Below are 20,858 nucleotides of genomic sequence, written 5' to 3'. Positions count from 1 at the left end.
CTAAGGAAGATAAACTACAGCAAACTCAGCACTCCTGAATTATGAGGCAGTGCTCTAGATAAAAATGAAAATTAAAACTGAAGAGAGTCAAACCCATGGGGAGGAAAGCAAATTGCTCCACTTTTAGGATGGTTCCCATGACTACTAAGAATTAGCAAAGTACCCACAGATGTGTGTATGTGGAAAGGAAACGGTGTTAACAGCTCATGTAGATTTTAAGGAACACAACAAACTTTTAGTTTGTGGTGGCTCCCCCACAATAAGTGTGGAGGTCTTCTATTATTTTAAAAACAAACCCCAAAAAACATCAGCAGCACTTTCTGTATTGTTGACTATCAGACACAAAGATTCTTAACATACTCTATACACAAACTGACTGGACTTGTGGTGAAGTAGACCTGAATAATAAAGAGAAGGAAGCTGGAAAGAAACTAAAACAAAAGCCAAATAACCAACAGCAACAAAACCTGATGCATGAGTGACTGTTCTTTTTTTGTTTTAACTGTGGTGCTGGGACTACAAAGTGACCAAAATGTGCAAGATAACCTCATAGTTTGTGAGAGTCTGGAAACAGTTCTTATTTTCAAAAAATTCAAGTTTTAATTTACATAATCTTTACACAACATAGTTTACAATACTCTTCTAACCAGGACTTCTAGGAGTACAAATTCACACCTCTGTGTCCTCAAATTACTACAAATGAGAAGACTGGGCAGACAAGAGAGTGACCACTATGACACCACTGGTTTAATGCTGCCTTTAAACAGTTACAAAATATTAACCTGCCACATACAGCTTTGAAGATCAGGTAAATTCAAATAAAAACATTAACAGAAATTATTCTGACAACTGTTAATATATTTTGCTATAATTCAAAGCTAGCTTGCCTTCAAAAGCTCTCATCAGAAGAACTACTACACTTCTTTTATTCTTGCCTTATAGTTTCCTGAATTCAGCTAAGAATGTTATGTCTTCAGCAGTATTTCTCTTTATTCCACTCAAAACTAATGCTTCCTGCTAAATTTTATGGCTACAGGAGAGATAATCAGAATCATTTGCTCTTGCCCAGGGTTGTGAATGTCACTATTTTGCGACACACAGACGACAAGCAGGTAGCACAGGTCAATTAAGGAAAGCTTTACTTTATTTTTTAATTTTATTAACTTACATACACTTCGTACAAGAGCCAAGGATTGGCTAAAGAGGTTGTCACCTCACGGACTTTGTTGGTTATTATCACTATTAATCATGTTCTCCTCCCAGAGGAGAACTATACAAAACACAAGTAGACAAGTTTTAAAAATATGCATTATTTTCTTGAAGCTGCATGACAACTTTGCTGTAAAAGTTCAAAAACTTAAAAACAAAAAAATTCAAACCAACATGTGAACAGTACCATTTTTCATATTTCTGCATTAAAATTCACTATAAAGCCTTGTCTATAACAATAGAGAGGTTAAGATTTCTCCCATAGTTCATTTTGTAAAAATAATTTAATCACTCCTCTGGGCCTTAAAACATTAATGAAATCTAAGAAGAAACTTGGGCTCTTCAAAATTAATTAGTAAGTCAAAAATTAATTAGTAGGTTACATTAAGGGGGAAAAAATATGTTGTGCTTTAGTTTTTCTATGTAAATAACACCTATTTACAAGTCTTGGAAACAACTATCAAAAGGAAAAAAAGGCTAATTTTTCTACTTTTTAACTATTCACATGGAGAAAAACCATACACAAAGAAAGTCTAACTCAGTTAGACTTAGTTAGCTTTTTATACATACCAAGAACAAGGCCTGTTGCAAACCGCCTTTCAGCTGCAGCCTTGGCCTGTTCCTTTGCTGAAGAACTAATGTGTACCTGATTTCTGGCAAAGACAAAAAAGAAAATGGAATGATCAAACTCAAGAATTTCTTACAGTCTGTGGGAAACATGACAGACTCACTTACATCACTGTGTGACACATTTGTGACAAACAGTTCTCCTACAATCCAAAGAAATATCCCAAGCAAAAGAAGAAACTGCCTGGCAAAAAGGCATTTCTCCCAATTCCCATTTGCCTGTGGTTTCTGAAGGCATCAGAAAAACTGACTCAGTTGAGCACTTCACCCATGTTGACAGACCGAATGGCGTCAGTCAAGAGTTTATGTAAGGACTTTACAAGTGTTCTGCTTCTGCCTCACCCACCTAGATCACTCCAGGATGTGCAAAACCAAGACAAGAAGAAGAGAAAGAATTTTAAAACTACTATGAAAGCAGGATTTCACAGTATTTGACTCAATTAAAGTCATCAGTTGGAGAATAAGTGCTCTATTAATTCAATAAGGAAAGTAGCATGCAAGCTTCAATGGCCATTTTCAGAGGAAAACCATGTTTTTCTTGTTATACTATATTCTAGCTGCAGGAAAAAAACCTATCAGGTATTTCAGACAATGTTTTGGGATTTGAAGCCAACATTTTCCTCTCACCATGACTTTGCAGTGCAATGATCAGAAAAGTACCCAGTATACCACACCTAGAATCTCCAGTTCTTGAGAATGGCCGCACTCGTGCTCTCTCCTTTAATTCCTCTTCATAATCTGCAGGTACATCTCTGACCATTCCATTCAAATAGGGCCTTAAAGAAATAGAAAATACTTAGCTATGCTTGCTTAGAAACAGCCAATCTGAAATGGAAGGTTCAGCAGTTTTGTGCAAACGGATTTGCTGCCTAAATGCACAGTGGACAGCAGAACCAGTTCTGAAAATATCACAAAATATTCGAGAAATAATTCACTTTGCTAGCCCTGTCAGAGCAGCTCTCTGTCAGGAATGTGAATTCCCAAGCTTGCTTTTCTGCAGCCCTTATCTAATGAACCTGGTTAAGAGTTTTGAGAGCTAAAGGGCTTTTGCCACTCACACTGCATTAACTGAAACAGATCTTGCTGCTCTTAATCCTCAGGAGTCAATGAAGCCTTCAACAGGTTTTGGCACACAGCTCTTGGGTAAGTCTGGTGAAACAGCCAATTCAGATATGAAAAGCTTCTTCAATGACTATCTACACTTCACTACACACCTGATAGACTTTAAAAGGGTGAGGTGACTTTTGTTCAAGGCAAAAGACAGGCAACACCATGAATACAAAATTTCAGGAGCTAAAATTTGTAATCTATATCAGAAGTGAAATCATATGATTGAAACTTCAAGTAACTTCAGAGATGCCAAATATTTTATGGACACAAGGGGAGCTGTTCCTGAAAAGATCTGGGGTAGTAGAATTTATAAGCTTTTCTTGACTTGCAAAATAACAGCTCTATAACTGAGGACTTCAAGTTATCATGACAAAATAGGGCAAAAATAGGTATTCAATGAAAAATAAAGTACCCAACAAATGCTATCAAAGTTATAGTTTTTCCAGAGCTGGACAGAGCCATGGACTTCCTATTAAGCAAACAAAAAAAAAAAAAAAAAAAAAAAAAAAAAAAAAAAAAAAAAAAAAACACCACTAGGTAAATATGGGGGACAACCTCATCATTTACATGAAAACCACCACAGCTCTGCCTCTCTCTAATTTAAACAGAATTCAATAATCAAAGGCAAAAGGATGCAAGCAGATTATTAAACACTGATCTGGCATCTTAACAACATCAGAAAAACATGAAAGAACATTTACCCTCTTGGCATAACATGATCTTATTTCATGATCAAGCTCATCTTTATGAAAACAATCAATCTACTCCTTACAAGGCTGGTCACATAAGACTGAAACAGCCAGGAAACAGAAGCCAAGTCCCCAGTGTAAGGAAAGGATGCAGGAGGGAAGCAAAATAAGCAAACCTTAGAATTCAAGAGGCAGCCCTTTGTGTAAAAAGCAGCCAGCTTAGCACAGCAGGCCCAGACATGTTGACCCAATTCAATCAAGAAGCTGTTGTCTCCTGTTTACAGGACAAACTTGACAGCTGGGGATGAACTAAAGCATTCCACTCCTAAGAACTAAAATACTTTGCAATTCTTCTCACTTCCCGGTCACCATTCTGTTTGCTGAAATATGTCACAGACCTTGTGCCTCCATCAAAACAGAAACCCTTCTGAAAACTCCTGTTATGAACATCTGCCTCTCCAAACTAAAAATCCCCATATCAAAACCTAAGAACTTTAGTAGAGCAAATAAAAATTTGCTTCCTTTCGAATTTAGTTTCCATCATGAATCAAATGTGTTTGGGAAAAGTTGACTTTGCCTGAAATGTAAGAAAAAAATGCCAACTCTTCCGAAGCTGAGCTGTCACTAAGAGAGGTATCTCCTTAAAGAGACTGAATTTACTATATAGGAGGTTAAGTGGAGCTCCTTTCAAAGGAGAAAAAAGTACTAGATTAAAAAGCACATTTAATAAAGAAACACTGAAAATTCATTTTCAGTAAAAATTCATTAGTAGCAAATATACACAAAAAAAACCCCAAACAATCTTATCTATAAAATTAAGTTCAGAGAGTTCAGGTAACAGTCCAGCAGCTCCTTTTAAGATGTGCCTAGTCTGCCAACAGCAAAGACTCTCTTCTCTGTTCTCTTTCAAAAGAAAACTGGAGATGAAGCAGTTTCAGAGGTCTCTCCAAATGTCTCATGAATTGCCTGGTGATCCACTCTAGGCAATAAATATCTGTGATATTTATTTACAGATATTTATCTGTGATATTTAGTCAGATATTTATATAAATGCCATCCACATTTTCTGGAATAGCTAAAAACTTGTTCACTAATATTCAACATGATGTCTACTGTTGGTTCAAGCACCATACTTGCTGATATTTTATTTATATAATTCTGTATAAATTCTTTGAGAAACAAAGTAAACCCTCAAACACTATCAAATGGCTACTTTTATTTAAACATTAGACTCTGTCCAACTGCATTAGACAGTGGCAAACAGCTACCTAATAAAAAGAGGACACTCATCCTTCTGAGCATTAACTAACAGAGAATTAAGTATTGCTGTTAGTTTCAAAAATATTTTGGTTGTCTTTGTGAGACATCAAATTAAGCTTCCAATTATTTTTCTTTCTGAAAAACTATAGGACAAGTCCACTCTATCCTAAAACCTCATTTGCTCATTTCTACCAATAATACACTACAGGATGGAAGAAATTTTGAATTTTGCAGTCTCTTTTCTGAATCTCAGCAGAAAACAGGCAATCCTGCTCCTCTCATCTATTTAACCACTGTTTCCATTTGCTAGTGTTTTTCAGAAATGTTGTATGAATAAATACATGCTTTTTAGAAGCACACCAGAACACACAATCTGAAGCTCTGTAATAACCCATTTATTAGAATCTGCCTCTCCCAAATACTTCCAGACATTTCATTTTTTCCACAGACTTACTTCCTTTATGATTACTTTTTTTTAAAGGCTGAGAAAGACTATCAATAGCAATTTTTGGAGAAAAATTATTCTAACTCTCTTGGCATTTAAAACTGAAAAAGAAATATGAGTTCATTGAATTCAGAAAATGCTTTTACAGTAGAAGAGCATTTCCCCTCCCCTCAGTTATTAATTTGCAGTACTATCCAGAAAATTATCCCTGTAAACAATTACTCAAAAGCTCGTTTAATCCATCCACCAGCAACTAACAACAAAACAAAATACTAATATTCAACACTGTTGAGAGTTCTACAATTTGCCTTTGTTTTTTCTAGAATTAACACTTCTAGGAAAAAGAAAAAGTGTTTATTTTGCCTTGCAAAGGAAGAACAGCGGTGGTTCCTTCATTGAAGCAATTGCAGGAAAACAGTTCTGGCAACAGGCTTAACACAAATAAAAACAACTACAACACTCATGTTCCCAAGACCTGGAAAGGGAACAAATGAACACTTTGAAAATATCATTTGAAAATTTATTTACAATAAACTTTACTGCTTTGTTTAGCTGTGTAAACATATCAATTTCAAGTTTAGTGCTGTTTCACACCACAACCCATCTGGTTTTGAAAGCAACCAGTTCTTGGAATGGAATAACTAAAAGTGGCCAGAATGATTAGGAAGGCCATACTCTTTTTTTTTTTTTTTTTTTTTTTTTTTTTTTTTTTTTTTTTTTTTTAAATGAGTAAGCTAGAAGAGAAAGATTAAAAATTTATGCCAAAGTAACCTAACTGATCTATCAGTTACACAGTAAAGACTATTTAATACTGAACAGTACATAATATCGGTTTTCATCCTGAATGATTTATATAAGACACCCTCTTTGGTTTGGTTTGGGCTTTTGTAAATGCTTATTCAAACTGTGGAGTTATTACAGAGCACCTATTAAAACCATCAGGATTTGGTTCAACTACACAGATGTTTAAAGCCTGTCAATTAGAAAGACATGGAGTAAAAAAGAGGATTTTTAAAAAATAGACTTTTACATTTTGTACACATATTCACATGTACCAAAAATTGAAGCTCAAACCAGTTTTGGAATCTGAATTGAAAACTGACTTGCTGTAACTGTTACAGACTAAAGAAACAGAGCTAACGTTGGGTTCTCAGTGCAGAGGTTTGCTCTCAAATATGTTTTCTGGTAAACCACTCTTCATAAAAATGAATTGGGGACTGCTGCTTCTGGGGTCATTTCTCAGACCAAGTATCCTTGGTTTGCTATGATATATAAAATGTTTCTTAATATATGTATAGTCTTAGGGACTGATCCAATTTTTCAACACTTTTTTTCCTATAAATTATTGCAAAGGTCCTTTTTCTAAGTACAAAATTAAGTACAACAATCCTGCTTTCACATGGGAATCTTCCACAGTCATCAACAAGCATTACAGAAATGAAAGAGAAAATAGAATTAAGAATACCTTTCAGCATAAAAACCCCGGGGAGTTTTTCTGTCATAGGTGCTTTCACATCTAAATCTAGGGTCCATTTCTGCATTTGTCTCAGGATCACAGTCAAGTCTGTAGTATCTTCTACCAAAATCCACATCTTCATCAAATCTGTGATGCTTCCTAGTAGGAATTACAGATTGGATAGCAAACCCATGATGTCTTCGATTGGCAAAATCCAAATCCTCATCAAGTCTTTTATTTAATAGTCGACTTCTCAATTCAACCTCATCACCTAACCTGTGGTACCTGTCTTCCTCCAGCCATCTCTTGTTTAGCAGCTCTTCACAACCTTCTGTAGAAGTAAAAGCATCCTTCTTGGGAGGTTCTGCACCTGTATTACAGGGCTGGACTTCTCTGTGTAATTCTGGCTGGAGCCTGGTAACAGCAATAGGTGTTTTATTCCTGTGCATCTCATTCTGTTTAATGGAAACAACATTGAGAGTTGAATATAAACAAATTACATTGAGTAAAACTTTAGTTTTGTATTTCTTCAAATAAACCCAAAACAAGAAGAAAAGCAAAAGGTGAGCAAGGAAAATACTTCAAGAAATCCTTAAAAGCTAGGGTTTTCAGTCATTTTTCCTGGGCAAAAAAACTACAGTCTTTCTCTTATCTAATGTCTATCAGAAGAATGGCTATCAATACTGGACAGGTCTTTTATGAACTCTAATCTGACCTTCAGTTTTTGAGGTGCAAAGAATCAAAATCCCAAGGGGATACAGAGGGACAAAAGTTCATATCAAGCAGTTAAAGCAGTGTAACAGGTTGCCCAGAGGACTGTGGATTCTCCATCCTTTCAGAACTCCATCAACTAAAGCCAGATCAACCTAATCTAAACTGTGAAGGTAACACTACTGTGAGCAGGATTTATCTTATGACTATCTAAACTGATGGATCAAATTCTGGAGATCACATATGTAATTTGGCTCTCACTCCAAGTTAATTATGCCTCAGAGATGGCATAACCTCAACAAATCCTCACCATTTTTTTTCTGTTTGTTCTTTTCTGACAGTAAAATTGTTTTTACACAAGAATAATAAAAAACCAAAAGTCCAATTAGATGACAAATAAAGCAAAAAGAAAAACTCTTGACTCCCTGAATAGATTTCATTAGGTAAGTCAGCTTAGGAAACCTAAGTGCTCAAGCATGTAGAAAAATTTTACAGATTTATAGACTCAGTTGCACAAAAATAAGCTACATTTTTGCCAATATTTCCTAGGGATCACTGCTGTGTAGCACTCCAAACCTTGAAGGAAGTAAGAATGAGATACTGAATTCCAACATATGAAGGAAGCCTGAATGCTGCCCTTTAGATTCCTTCATGGATTAAAATGATTTTCAACTATATCACACTCCAGTGCACTGGAAGGAAAAGATGTTTCTCATAAGAAAACAATCTTTCTAGAGATAGACAAGAAACATTCTTCTAGATAGAAATTACAAATACAGGGGGATTTGCACTTGCCAGCTGTTGTAAGAATGACAATAAACTTCCAGCTGTTTTGGGTACAAATACAAGGCCTTTCACAGAATGACCTAGCTCTCACACTATTGTACTATTTAGAATTTCCCTATTAAAAAGAATTATTACAGTCCATCACTAAACTGAGGCAAAAATATTTTATAAAGGAAATTTACCTATTCTAGATAAGATTTTAAAGTTTAAAAGATTTTACAGATCAATATATTGCTTCCAAATTACTAAAACAAAGAGTCTCACAACAATGTTAATCAGACATAAAAATCTGTTGGACTGTTGGACTAGTTTTGGTTGGGACAAATTTTTTCATAGTAGCTTGTAGGAGGCTATGTTTTAGATTTGGGCTGAAGACACTGTTGACAACACAGGGATAATTCAATTCCTCTTGAACAGCACTAACACAGTGTCAAGGGCTTTTCTGCTTCTTACACTGCCCCACTAGCAAGGAGGCTGCAGGTACATGGGAAGTTGGAAAGGGACACAAGCAGGATAGATGATCCCATCTGACCAAAAGGATATTTCACTCCATAGGGGGTCATGCTCAACATGAAGGAAGGGGGACATTCTGAATATGGCATTTGTTTCCCAAGTCACAGTTACCTGTGGCTGAGCCCAGCTTTACAGAGGATGGCTGAACACCTGCCAGCCCAGGGGAAGTGAATGAATTCCTTCATTTGCTTTGCTTGTGTGAGCAGCTTTTGCTTTACCTATGAAACTGTCTTTAACTCAACCTACACTATTTCTCACTTTCACTCTTCTGATTCTCTCCCCCATCCAACAGAGGGGTGTGTGTGTTCTCAGCTGCTTACTGCCACACAAATCAAAGGCCTCAACTCAGAACTGGACTAGACTATGTCTAGTTCACTTTTACCATAAAGACTTCCTGATTTTTATTCACAAATGCACATATTCTGTATATTCTGTATGGCTGCTACAGTTCCCTGGCTATCTACATGACAGAGGAAAAAAGCACCTACAAACAAAAGCTAAGGAACACTATGTGGAGTTCAACATTTTGTTCAAACAGGCAGCTTTTTTGGATATCACTTTTATCATCATGAACAACCCAGGGATTTGCTTCAGACATACAGAAGAATGAAAGCATCCTTCCACCAGACAGACACGACAGAAGCAAGAGGCAGGAACTGCACCATGTGAGTCATAATCAGGATTTGCTTAGATGCATTAATAAAAGTGTAGCCTAATTGCACAAGATTATTTGTGTATTTTGTCTTACTTTGGATGTCAATGATAAAACTGTAAAACTGTATTACCTCTCTGTTTTTCTTCCCTAATTTTCTTAGCCTTTCATTCCATTCTTCTTTATCCCTGAGATATTGATTGTATTCCTTGTTTCTTTCAAGCCGTAATCTCTCCTAAAACAGGCATTGAAAAGGGCATCATAATTCTGCATTTTTAATAGCTTTTAACTTCACCGAGCTGCACTACTAAATGAATAAATAGAAACTGTGTGTTTGCCTCTCCCCTCCCTTCACATTCTTTGTAATGTACAAATAAGGCTTGAATTACTTTGAGGTTTTTGAATTACTTTGAGTTCATTTTCTTTTAGCACAGCACTTCCTCTTAATCTGAAATCTGTAAGTAGAAGTCAGCTTCTTGGGCAGGAAGTCTAATCCCCAGAGACACAACTGTGTATCAAGGTCCACCTTTAAAACCAGGTAGGTTTCCTCCTGCTAATCCAATTCCAAAATTTACCACCAAAAGCCTCGCTCTGACAATTAGGAATCACCTTCTAATTTCCAATCAGAATGTATTTACAGCTGATTTTCAAACATACCCTTTCTTTCTTTCTGTTAAGGTTAGTTGTGATTCACCCCCTCACAATTAAAACAGGACAACAAATACGAGTGTAGACAAGATGTATCAACTACAATTTGAACTGTGGAATTCAAACAAGCAGTTAAACTGATTGCAAAAAGTCAAAAGTGCAAAGAATGCAAGGAAAACCAAGAAAAACAGGAACTATACTTGTTGTCCTAGCTGCTTTTGCAATGTGATAACATTTATATTCAGCTTTCTCAGGTCTAAAGATATACATGAATGGCACATTAACAGCCTAATAATATCATATGAAACACAAAAGTTTTCAGGTAAAGCAAACTCTAATTTGTATTATTTCTTGATATTAGTCCCCATTTAGAGCTTGGGGTACCTCTTATATTATCTCATTTCAACAATCACATAGAGGGAGAAAAGAGAATTATACTACAGTATTATGAATCAAGCTCTTTTCTGCTGCAGCATTTTCCAAAAAAAGTAAAAGTATTTTTAAAAACTGAGCATCACATATAAATTTACTTTCTCATGAACAAATTTCAAACAAAAATAATTTATACCTCAATCACCACATAAATACCAGATTACCACAAGTCTTGCAGATTAGACCAATGCTCTCCAAAACTGTTTCATTTTTGGGTTTAAACAAAACAAAACAAAACGATTTCTATAGGTTTGCTAACAGTGACAAAATAAAACATGCAGACAGCCATGAAAGCTGCCTGAGATGAATTTTTCAAAGCTGAGAAACCAGCACTGTCTTTAACAGGTGGCAAAACACTCAGCAGAAAATTCAATATGCTATGTGACTGCACATTTGACCTAATAAAGGAAACCAAAATGCAAATGTTAACCTCTCATTATTCTGCCCAGAGGCCAACTGATTAACAGGGCACAGTGTGACATCTCCTGGCAGCTTTTAGGTTCTGCAAGAGCAACAAATAGATGGGTAAAAAGGATACAACACACCTGCACAGAGCTGATGTGATTGATATAAACCCATCAACAATAAGACATGTTTCCCGTACAAATACATCTTTAATTTCCACAGAATTAATTAAACATACTTTATTTTTCACTGCTTCAGCACACATACTTGCAAGAGTAAATACAAAGTTCATGAGAACCTGAAGCTAACATGAACTCAGTACAAGTGCATGCTGCCCCCATCTTAACATCCAAGCAGTGGTGTTTGTCAGAAAAAATATTGATAAATTATTGATAATTACAATGTTTCTGCTGATTCAACTTCATGGACCAATTTACAAGGAAACACAAGAAAGAACCTGGGACTATAAGGCCAACGGCATGAGGGCAGGAGACCAGATCAATAGTGATTGCTGAACAAAACCCAAGCACAACCACTAGAGGTATTGAACAGATCAACTGCTCTAAATGTGTAGATCAGAGGATCAGAGGTAGCAAATCTCAAACTAATATCAGGATAGAATTATATCTACATAATAAAAACCAAACATCTAAAAGAATACCGGTAACCTAGGATTAATTAAAAAAAAACCAGAAGGTGCAGACTTTTCTGAAAATTATTACTAATTACCACCTCCAAAAACATTCATTTCTGTAAGAAAAAAAAAAAAAAAAAAAAAAAAAAAAAAAAAAACCAACCAAAAACACCTTAAGTGGAAATATTTTTTCTGTAACAGTTTCAACACCCAGATACATTTTCAAGTTACATTCCATTTACCTTGGCAGATCTTCGCTCATCAATAGGAAGAGATAATCCCTGAGTGTATGGATCTACTTCACCACTAGTCAGATGATTTTTCTGCATTAAAAACAAAAATTTAAAACCATTCAATACACTTTAAAATACCAAATCTTACTCATTAAACAATTGCTAGGTATTATATTTTCTCAAGTAATATGAGCAATTTGATGAAATAAAGACTGAAGACAACATTCACATTCTGAAAATGTAGGATGTTTTTGGAACACATGAATGAAGTGAAGTCAAGGAATGCAGGAAGTAAATGTCTTTGTCAAGTTCTAAGCTTGAGTTTGAAAGTGTCACTTCTTCCACATTACACTATTTCCAGTATTATGTAAGTTAGTCTCTATATTACAAAACCCTATTTTTATTCAAAGAAACCCCACTCAGTTCTTCTGTAGCACAAGCACAAGTGTCTGTACAAATGTAAGAGGAATCTTCCAAGACAGTTCCTAACTCAGGATGAAAAACTGCTTTTTCTAACAGCAAAAAACATATGTCTACCTCTTACTTTAACAGATGGAATTCATGCTAACAGTAGCACACCTCTATCTCAACACTGTTTTCCATACCAGCAGTGCTCACATTTTTCAGGATAATGACCCACCACCAAATTTTGTAATTCCTTATGGACCATCAGTCACTTTCAGAGCAGAACTTCCCATCAAAACCAGGATGTTGCTCCACATAGATCCCTGGGCTGTGCAGCAAGTCAAAGTACCTGCTCTTCAAACCAAATACCAGTGCTGATGCAGGTCTTCAGATTCCGCATCTTAGAGGATTTGTCATACACCACTCCTTCATTAAAAGCATCGCCAGTCAATCATATGTTTTATAAATCTTATTAATAAAAAAGATCATCTATTTGTGTGTCATGGGCTTAAGAGGGGAATGGTGAGATACAATATTTCACTAACATTGTTTCCTTTCCTTATCCATGTTACAATGTGACATAAATGCTCAGAGGAATGTCAAGAAGAGCTCTACCTGCTCCAGTACAAACCACATCATTATTAATGATATTTCAAACCAGACATTAAAAGATTTAAGGGATTTAATAATCATGCAAAAATATTCAAGCACCAAGACAACCAGATTTATATGGAAAACCAAGTTATTTCCACTGGAAAAGGTAAATAAATTGTAATCCTCATTACTAAGTAATTCTTTGCATGCATTTTGAAGACATTTCTAGAGATTATTTCTGATCTTAAAAATATTTTTTCCAAAATCAGAACCTGATATGGAAGCTGCATTTTTCTACATAAGCAAGTTAGCAAAAAAATTATCATTGTGAGAACTGCTAAAAGTTTCACCAGTTCTCTTTAGGTGGGTAAAAGAAATTAGAGATTGTTATCTTAGTTCTTCCTCAGTTCTTACCAGCTTAATATAGCTAGCATGTACTAGACCAAACACCCAAACAAAAAATCCTTGTAAACCTTGAAGTCCAGTTGAAAATAAAACACTAGAAGTTAATGTAAAAAATTATATTATTTGAGTGCTTTGATGATAATTATGAAACAATAAATTTTAAAACAATATTCTAACTTTGAACGTAATCTGGAGTTTTAAATTAAACAAGAGACAAAAATTATATAAGGATGATTTTGGTTAGAAGTTAAGAAGGCAGCTTCTTCTGTTGTTTCTATTGCTATTTAAGAATTCTAGTGCATGCTAATACAGTCAATTTGTATCATATGCATGTTATTCAAAACCCCAGAAAAAACAGCAGATTGTGTTTCTACCACATTACCTCCTGGTCCTTTACTGACGTTGCTCAATCTTAACAATTTGGATGGACAGCACTAAATTTCAAAATTATAGATACACAAAAGTATAAAAATATTTTAAAAACTAAAATTAATTAAACAAAGCTTGTAAAAATAACACCAGAGGGTTTTTTTTTGTCCTCATAATGCTTGTTTGTATTCTTGCATTCTGGCCAGTAGGTGCTAAATAACTGCCTCTACTGCTTCCCTAAGCACCAGTGATGAGATTTCATAGAGACAGGGAAGAAAAAAGGCCTGACTCTGGTTGCAATGATATATTATAATATCTATATAACTCACTATTTTTTTCCAGCTTTATAAAATAAGTATACTAAGGGGGGGGGGGAGTTATCTACATAACTGATAATCCTTGAAGCAAATGTCTACTAAAATAAAAACTACTGTAGATCCCGCATTAGACAGTAACAATGGCAACTGCATAGGGAAAAGGAAATCAACAAGTGTTTCAAAAGCTTAGGAATGGAAAATAATATATGAAAGTGATCATTTTGGATAAAGCAAGCAATGCTGTTAGTCACAACTAATCATCACAGCATGCATAAATGCACAAAGAAAAGCAATGATTTTTTGAATTCCAAGAGCATAAAGTTTTCAAACAAAGCAAAAAGCAACTAATTTGAAAGAAAAGAAAATAATATTGAAGGCACCCTACCTTTCTTTTTGCCTGTGAAATACCCTAAAAATCAGGGAAAAGACACTATTCAAAAGGAGTCTTTGAGTCAAATATATTTGACTTAACAAAAAAATAGTTCTTTTCTCAAAGCAAATCCATTCATTCATGTTAAGAACTAAAGACACTGGTATTCTCATTACAAAGAAATTATTTGGTTCCTTATTTTTTCCTGATTCATGCAGAGCAGCTACAGAATACTCCCAAGACAATGACATTTCATACATATCATTTCAATTTTAAATTTACTGTGACATTTAGTAAATCATGTTAAACAGAACATCAAAGGGTTTTTTTTCTAAAAGTGAAAGGAAGCTGTCAAATGGAGTCATCCTAAGTACCGGGATATTCTTACCCCAATTATAGACCATAGAATATGTAAGTACTTCAGGAAATAACAGCTTTTAAATTCTTAAGAAAAAAATTAAGGAAGATACAAAAACAAATAAATAAAATATTCAGAAAGAAGTGTACTAAATAATATGTAGTCACATGGCAATGAGATCTGTAGAAGCCTAAAATATATAAACAAAACTTTCTGAAATGACTTTCACTCAAGTCTTCAAAATCAGCCACTGCTCATAATGAATGCCTCCTTTAAGAATTTTCTACAGATATTAATTTTCATTCAATTAAATGTGAGAATCATTTGAAGAGACTCACTAAAGTCAAGCAACCAGACAAGCAGCTTTACCTGAGAAAGATATCGCCTGTAATCCTGTCGGAGTTCCTCTTTCAGTTTATGTTTTTTCCGTTCATACTCTTCTCCAAGAGGTAAACTCAAGCCATAGTCACCTGAAAGTTTAAGGCCATTAAATATCATTATTTACTATTTGGAGTCAATACAAAGCAAAAGCTACATCTGGATTTTTACTAGCCACAAGCAATAAAAAAATAATTAACCGTGCAACCAGTAATTACATGACAGCTGTAAAAAAACCTACTCTGTATGAGTAGTTAGGTGAAAAGCATAGAAAAATAGACTGGTATTTGGATAGTTTTCCTCTCATCCTTTGACTTATTCTTCCCAAGACAAAAAAAAGCAACATAAGCTGAATTTACTTGAATATTGTACATATTTCTTTTGTCAATATAGGTTTCCAAAGAAATCTCCTTTGACGTGAGCTTCTAAATTATTCTGGTATTTTAAGCTGTGTTTACCATACAATAGAAAACATACTTCCAAAATGAAAGCAACAAAGTATTTGTTTGGCATGTGAAATATTTGCTCCTACACAACTAGAGGGAATATGACCATATGATAAAAATAATCATAATTTTTCTTTCCACTGCAGTGTTTTTAATTGTAGTAGACCCAAAACACATTAGTACTTTTCTGAGATTACTATCAGGTCTCATAACAGCTGCACTCTTAAAATATAATAAAATATAATGCTATGCAAGCTGTTTGCTGTTCCCAAAATACATTTCAAAGTACTTTATATGAAACATCCTCTACCCCAGAAGCTCATCTCTGTAGTCACTTTCCCCACTCTCCACAGAGCAGTGAATTCCACAAAATCACACAATTTGTGACAAAGCTTACGACTGGGAGTGAGTGTGTCCATATTATTTCTCTAAAAGCATTTCTACACCTTGTAATGGAGATGGGAACAGAGGGATATTCAACACTTGCTCTTAGATCAGTCCCAATTTATTGTAGGGTAGTTTGTTTGGCCTGGCTCAAGATATATTCTGACTTATTCTATCCTGAATAGAGGAAAGGAAAACAGTGTAACAGGGAAGAAGTGGCAAACAGCAGTCAGCCTCATACTCAGAACCAAAGGACCCAACACCTGATTAAATATCTCCTGTGCTACTCTGAAACAGCCTGCAGAGTCCAACTATGAACCAAGACCTGCACAGGAACTTCTTCTCCAACCTGCAAGTTCTTTTTCTCCTAATTTACATAAGGTAAGTGTGAGTTCCACTTAAAAAAATAATGCACCATTTCAAACTTCAGAAAAGAGGTTTTATAGAGGAATAGAATACAGGAGAAGAAAAAATAGTTTGTTTCAGCTATTTGCTCTTGCAAATTTTTTATGCCTACTTACCGTTGAATTAATTCTAGAAAACCAAGAAAAAATCAAAAGTAACTAACAAGTTGGAGGAGAGATTAATTCAGTAATTTCACAGATACCACTGAAATTCATACCAAAAAAAAAAAAAAAAAAAAAAAAAAAAAGGAATGAGAATCCAGTGCTTTGATTCGAATATGTGAAGTATTCAAATAAAAGATGTTTTTAAATTAATATTCTTACAAAGGACTTTTTTTGGTCATCAGAAAAGCACTGATATAAAAATTATGGGTCGTGATCTGGGGGATATTTCAAAACTACCCATTTCAAAAACTTACTCTTGGAGAGCCTGGAAGAGCAAAATCACTCCAGTTAACATACATTCAACCTAATTTAATGCAAAATTTGTCCAAATTCTTCTGACAGAATAAGAGCTATACCTTCTTTTTAATTGTTTTTTTACTTTTGTTTATTCTGTATTTGCTGCATTTAATTGCCATTTCACATTCTATTTACCACATATAGTCACAGTGACAATGATTTTTTTAAAATGTTAAGATTTTAAATGCATTTTTACATGAACATTTCCATGTATGTAATGTTGAGAAATACCTGCAACTTTATTCAGTCTGAACCTCAGCATTACTACTAGAACCATAGGATATACTTAGCAGCTACCAAGGAACAAGTCCCATCTGATTTAATCCACAGGAAATTATAGTGCTTTAAAGCAGAGCAAGTCAGTAATATCAGCAACCATCTATTTCAGCACCCAAATTGCTATACAAAGTGCTGGGTTTGGCTGGGATAGTTAATTTTCTTCACAGTAGCTGGTCTGGGGCTGTGTTTTGGATTTGTGCTGGAAGCAGTGATGATAACAGGGATGTTTCAGTTACTGCTGAGCAGGGCTCACACCTCCTGCTTCCCACCCCACCCACCAACAAGGGGGCTGGGGATGCACAAGGAGCTGGGAGGGGACATGGCTGGGACAGCTGACCCCAGACCACAGGGATATTCCATTCCATACGGCATCGTGCTCACCAGTAAGACTAGGAGGGACATTGGTGGGATCTGCTGCTCAAGGACATTAGTTGGTGGTGAGCAATTGTTTTACATTTGCATCACTTGTCCTTCACGAGTTTTACTTCTTTCTCTTTTTATTTTCCTTTTCACTACTTTTTTTTTCAATTATTAAACGGTTTTTATTTCAGCCCATGAGTTTTTTCACTTTCACTCTGAGTTCTCTGCCCCACCCTGCTGGTGCAGAGAGAGTGAGTGGCTGTGCTCAGTTGCCAGCTGGGGTTAAAACTCAACATGGCAACACCTACTTTTTCTTTCCATTTAAGATCACCTGAATGCCCCTCATCTGTAATACTTCATTGTGTTAGTATATTCAAGCATCAACAGTTAGGTTGAATTTACAGCAACAAACACAGCATGACATGCTATTATAGCTCTCCAACAAAAAATAAAACTATTTTAATATTAATAAAGCTTAAGTGTTTGGTCATGGTCTGCCACAGCCAGTGGGATACTACCTTTTGTGTTCTGTTTTTTGTATTGTATGTTTCCTCAGTTAAGCAAAGAATTATCAACACCAGGAGTAACCTGCTGAACCAAATAAAACTGCCAAAAATGTGTGACAGATTCAAGTGCTGCCCTCTAACCAAGTTTATCCATTATCACTTCTGGAGGCAAGGGCTATTCAATTATCATTTCAAGTACTTTCAAGTGACGTTTTCCTCTAAAGGTCTTTGAGGAGCTTGCCTTGCTGATGGCTGCAAGTTCTGTTTATACAACATCCCTATAAAAATCATGGTTTTACTTATGCAGCTAAGACCACTTCAGAGCCACAGATTGACAAGCTCAAGCTCCATCCCACTGGAAGCTGCAGAACTACAGTTGGCACAGTATGAAAATTAATGAGGCGCTAACCCAAAGTGCCTACACATGAAAGAGTTAATTGTCAAGAAGAAATAGGACACAGAAAAGCTCTCAGGAAAAACCTGAGTTACAGAAGCTTTAGGTAGCTTAGATAAAACAGTAGTGCCTACAGAAGGGAGATGGTAGGACAAGTAAGGAAAGGTGGCACATTGCAGAAACAGGAAAATGGAGAAAAGAACACTGTCACACATTTTCAGTCAAAGGTCACAAAGAACACAGAGAAAAGAAGAAAAAGGACAATATATAAAGAAAACAGATATTAAGCTGGTACCCACATCAAAATAAATCTAATCTTTTCACCTAGTTAAGATTTCAATCAAAACGAAGTCCTTTTGTTCTTTCCTTGCACAATGAGTGACTACATTGTAACAAAATTACAAAAGCAATAAAAACAGTTTAAACTGCCTGAACGTTTGAAAGACATTCTTTAAAAGAAAAATTAGTTTAACTGTGTGCATCTTAGCCAAGTTGGACTAGGACTCTTAACAGGCTGAAAGAAAGAGGCTCTGCTTCCCTGGCACAACATACAGGAGGAAAGTAGTAAAATCCAGATGAAAGATGGACTTTCAAAGATTTTGCTCCACCCAAATCCAACAGGAAAGGACATATCACCTATCAAGGACTGGCAAGCAGGTTTTTTTGGGTTGTTCTTTTTTTCTTTGGTTCATTCGGGGTATTTTTAGTGGCACTATTTTGCAAAAAAAAAAAAAAAAAAGCCTAACTACAAAAAAAAAAAAAATCCATACAATCCCAAGATTTTCAGAAGACTGAAGAATTATTATGCACTTGAATTACAGTGATCATCCTAACGATTAAAGATACAAAGCAGTAATACCCTTCCAAAAATTGTCAAAGGTAATTAAATGCTACTTAAATCTAGAAGATATATTAAAAAAATATATACTATACCTAAAGGATAGTTCTGTTGACTATTTGGAGGTATATTTTCTTTAGCCATGGAGATCAACATCTTGCTAGTTTCAGAAAGCTTCTCTGACTCCTTATTCTGAAAACAAAACAAAACACCTTACTGTATCACAAAGTAAAGGAAATATCTCATAAAAGAACAACATTAGTAATGTAATTATTAGCACTGGAGAACAAAGAGATTGAAAGTAATGCTGGATTAACACATTGAAATTACCAATAGGGAAACTGTGATAAGACAAATTTTTTTTCAATTGTTATTTGTCTTTTATATTTCATAGTTTATGGAACAGAAATTTTGAGGATATTTATATCTTCCATCCCCACCCCAACACCCAAGCTCTGGAGTGGGCTGAGGACAGATCCCTGCTAATCAGCTTCCCTAGGGAGGGGGGGAAAGAATAATAAAAGCCATATACAAGACTTTTCTTACTTTTAAAACATAAATCTTAATGTGCATGCCTGGTGGCAAACAAGTTTTTAAAAATCTACATATAGATATGAAGTACTCAAGTTGGAAATTACTTTGAATAGATAAATCTTTAATGTATTCTCTAACAACAAATACAGTTTCAAGAGCAAGCTTCAATCAAGACTTGGCAACAGAAGTATTTAAATTCAGGAAAGCTTTTTAATACCCTTACCCTCATTTCCATGTAAGGTGGATCATTTTCAAGTTCTGCCTTATCTTGTGCCAACTTGGCCTTCTGGTCTTCAATAAATTTCTCTAACTCATCCGCCATCATTTCTAAGGTTACAGAAAAGATGCAGAACATGGCACTTATGTTAGAACCTCAAAAATGTAAAGCTCAATTACTTTTGCTTAAGACAGCAGGCAAAAATAATCAAATTTCTTCCTCAGAACTACGAGCCTTGAGATACCTGCTGGGTTAACAAAACAATGGACTTGAGAAACTCATCCATGGAGACTTCTTGATGTTTCACCAGAGAGAAAAATTCAAAGATTCCAGATTACAAGCCTGAAGATACTTCTCTAATCATTTTTCCTAACATAGTTGAAGTGTTTGGGAGTTGTTTTTTGTTTTTTTTTAACTGCAAGTCTACCAGTGACCTTTCACTACACACTAGCACAAGCTTACTCTTAGTGAACTATAAAATCAAAATTATAAAGCACGGAAATGTAACCAGGATGAAGGAATCAGAAAAATACAGAAGTGCAAAATACATGTACTAAAATAAGTACCAAATCACACAATTAATTCTGTGCTTAACTTACTATCATGGGAAGTCTTAAAAATGATCAAGCTTACTCAAAACAAAACATGAATTTTAAAAAAACCATCACAAAATACATGAATAGTGTTTCTGGAGTTGGAGCCACCAGTACCTACCTCCTCTACCACTACAATAGCAGAGGCAATAAGAACAGCTATAAGTCTGCAATAATCCTAAAATCAGGGATATAAGGAACATTGACTCAGAATCAGACACTGATCTGTACGAAAACGTACTGAGGAACAGCAATTATCTCTCTTCTATTAGTTGTGCACCTTGCATATTTAACTGAGAGTCCTTCAGAAATTCAGCATCTTATTAGTGGAATTTAGTGTATATTGCTGCTTTCAATAACCTCATAATAACAGCTAAAGTCAATCAAGTTCATGTTAATGGAACTGTACCAAAGTTGAGGTAATTTAGTTCCTAT

General features: G+C 35.2%; 1 protein-coding gene across 7 annotated transcripts in view; it reads right to left on the bottom strand.

The window, feature by feature from the left end:
• Nucleotides 1-20,858, bottom strand: part of CSPP1 (centrosome and spindle pole associated protein 1) — a 60,739-nt gene that overhangs the window by 36,032 nt on the left and 3,849 nt on the right. For 3 of the 7 annotated variants that reach the window (XM_083873250.1, XM_083873249.1, XM_083873251.1), the window contains exons 2-10: nt 19,837-19,940; nt 19,175-19,271; nt 14,998-15,098; nt 14,286-14,309; nt 11,820-11,900; nt 9,592-9,693; nt 6,806-7,251; nt 2,511-2,612; nt 1,780-1,862 (exon numbers count right to left, since the gene is read on the bottom strand). In XM_083873250.1, the coding sequence (XP_083729376.1) occupies nt 1,780-1,862; nt 2,511-2,612; nt 6,806-7,251; nt 9,592-9,693; nt 11,820-11,900; nt 14,286-14,309; nt 14,998-15,098; nt 19,175-19,271; nt 19,837-19,938 (1,138 nt within the window). In that variant the 5' untranslated portion in view covers nt 19,939-19,940. The remainder of the gene's footprint in view (nt 1-1,779; nt 1,863-2,510; nt 2,613-6,805; nt 7,252-9,591; nt 9,694-11,819; nt 11,901-14,285; nt 14,310-14,997; nt 15,099-19,174; nt 19,272-19,836; nt 19,941-20,858) is intronic. The other 4 variants (XM_083873254.1, XM_083873255.1, XM_083873253.1 and 1 more) reach the window with 4 other exon arrangements.

This window comes from Zosterops lateralis (genome assembly GCF_965231275.1).
Source record: "Zosterops lateralis genome assembly, chromosome: 1".
NCBI classification, from domain to species: Eukaryota; Metazoa; Chordata; class Aves; order Passeriformes; family Zosteropidae; genus Zosterops; species Zosterops lateralis.
Note: the sequence above shows the minus strand (reverse complement) of the source record. Positions and strands in the feature narration are given on the sequence as shown.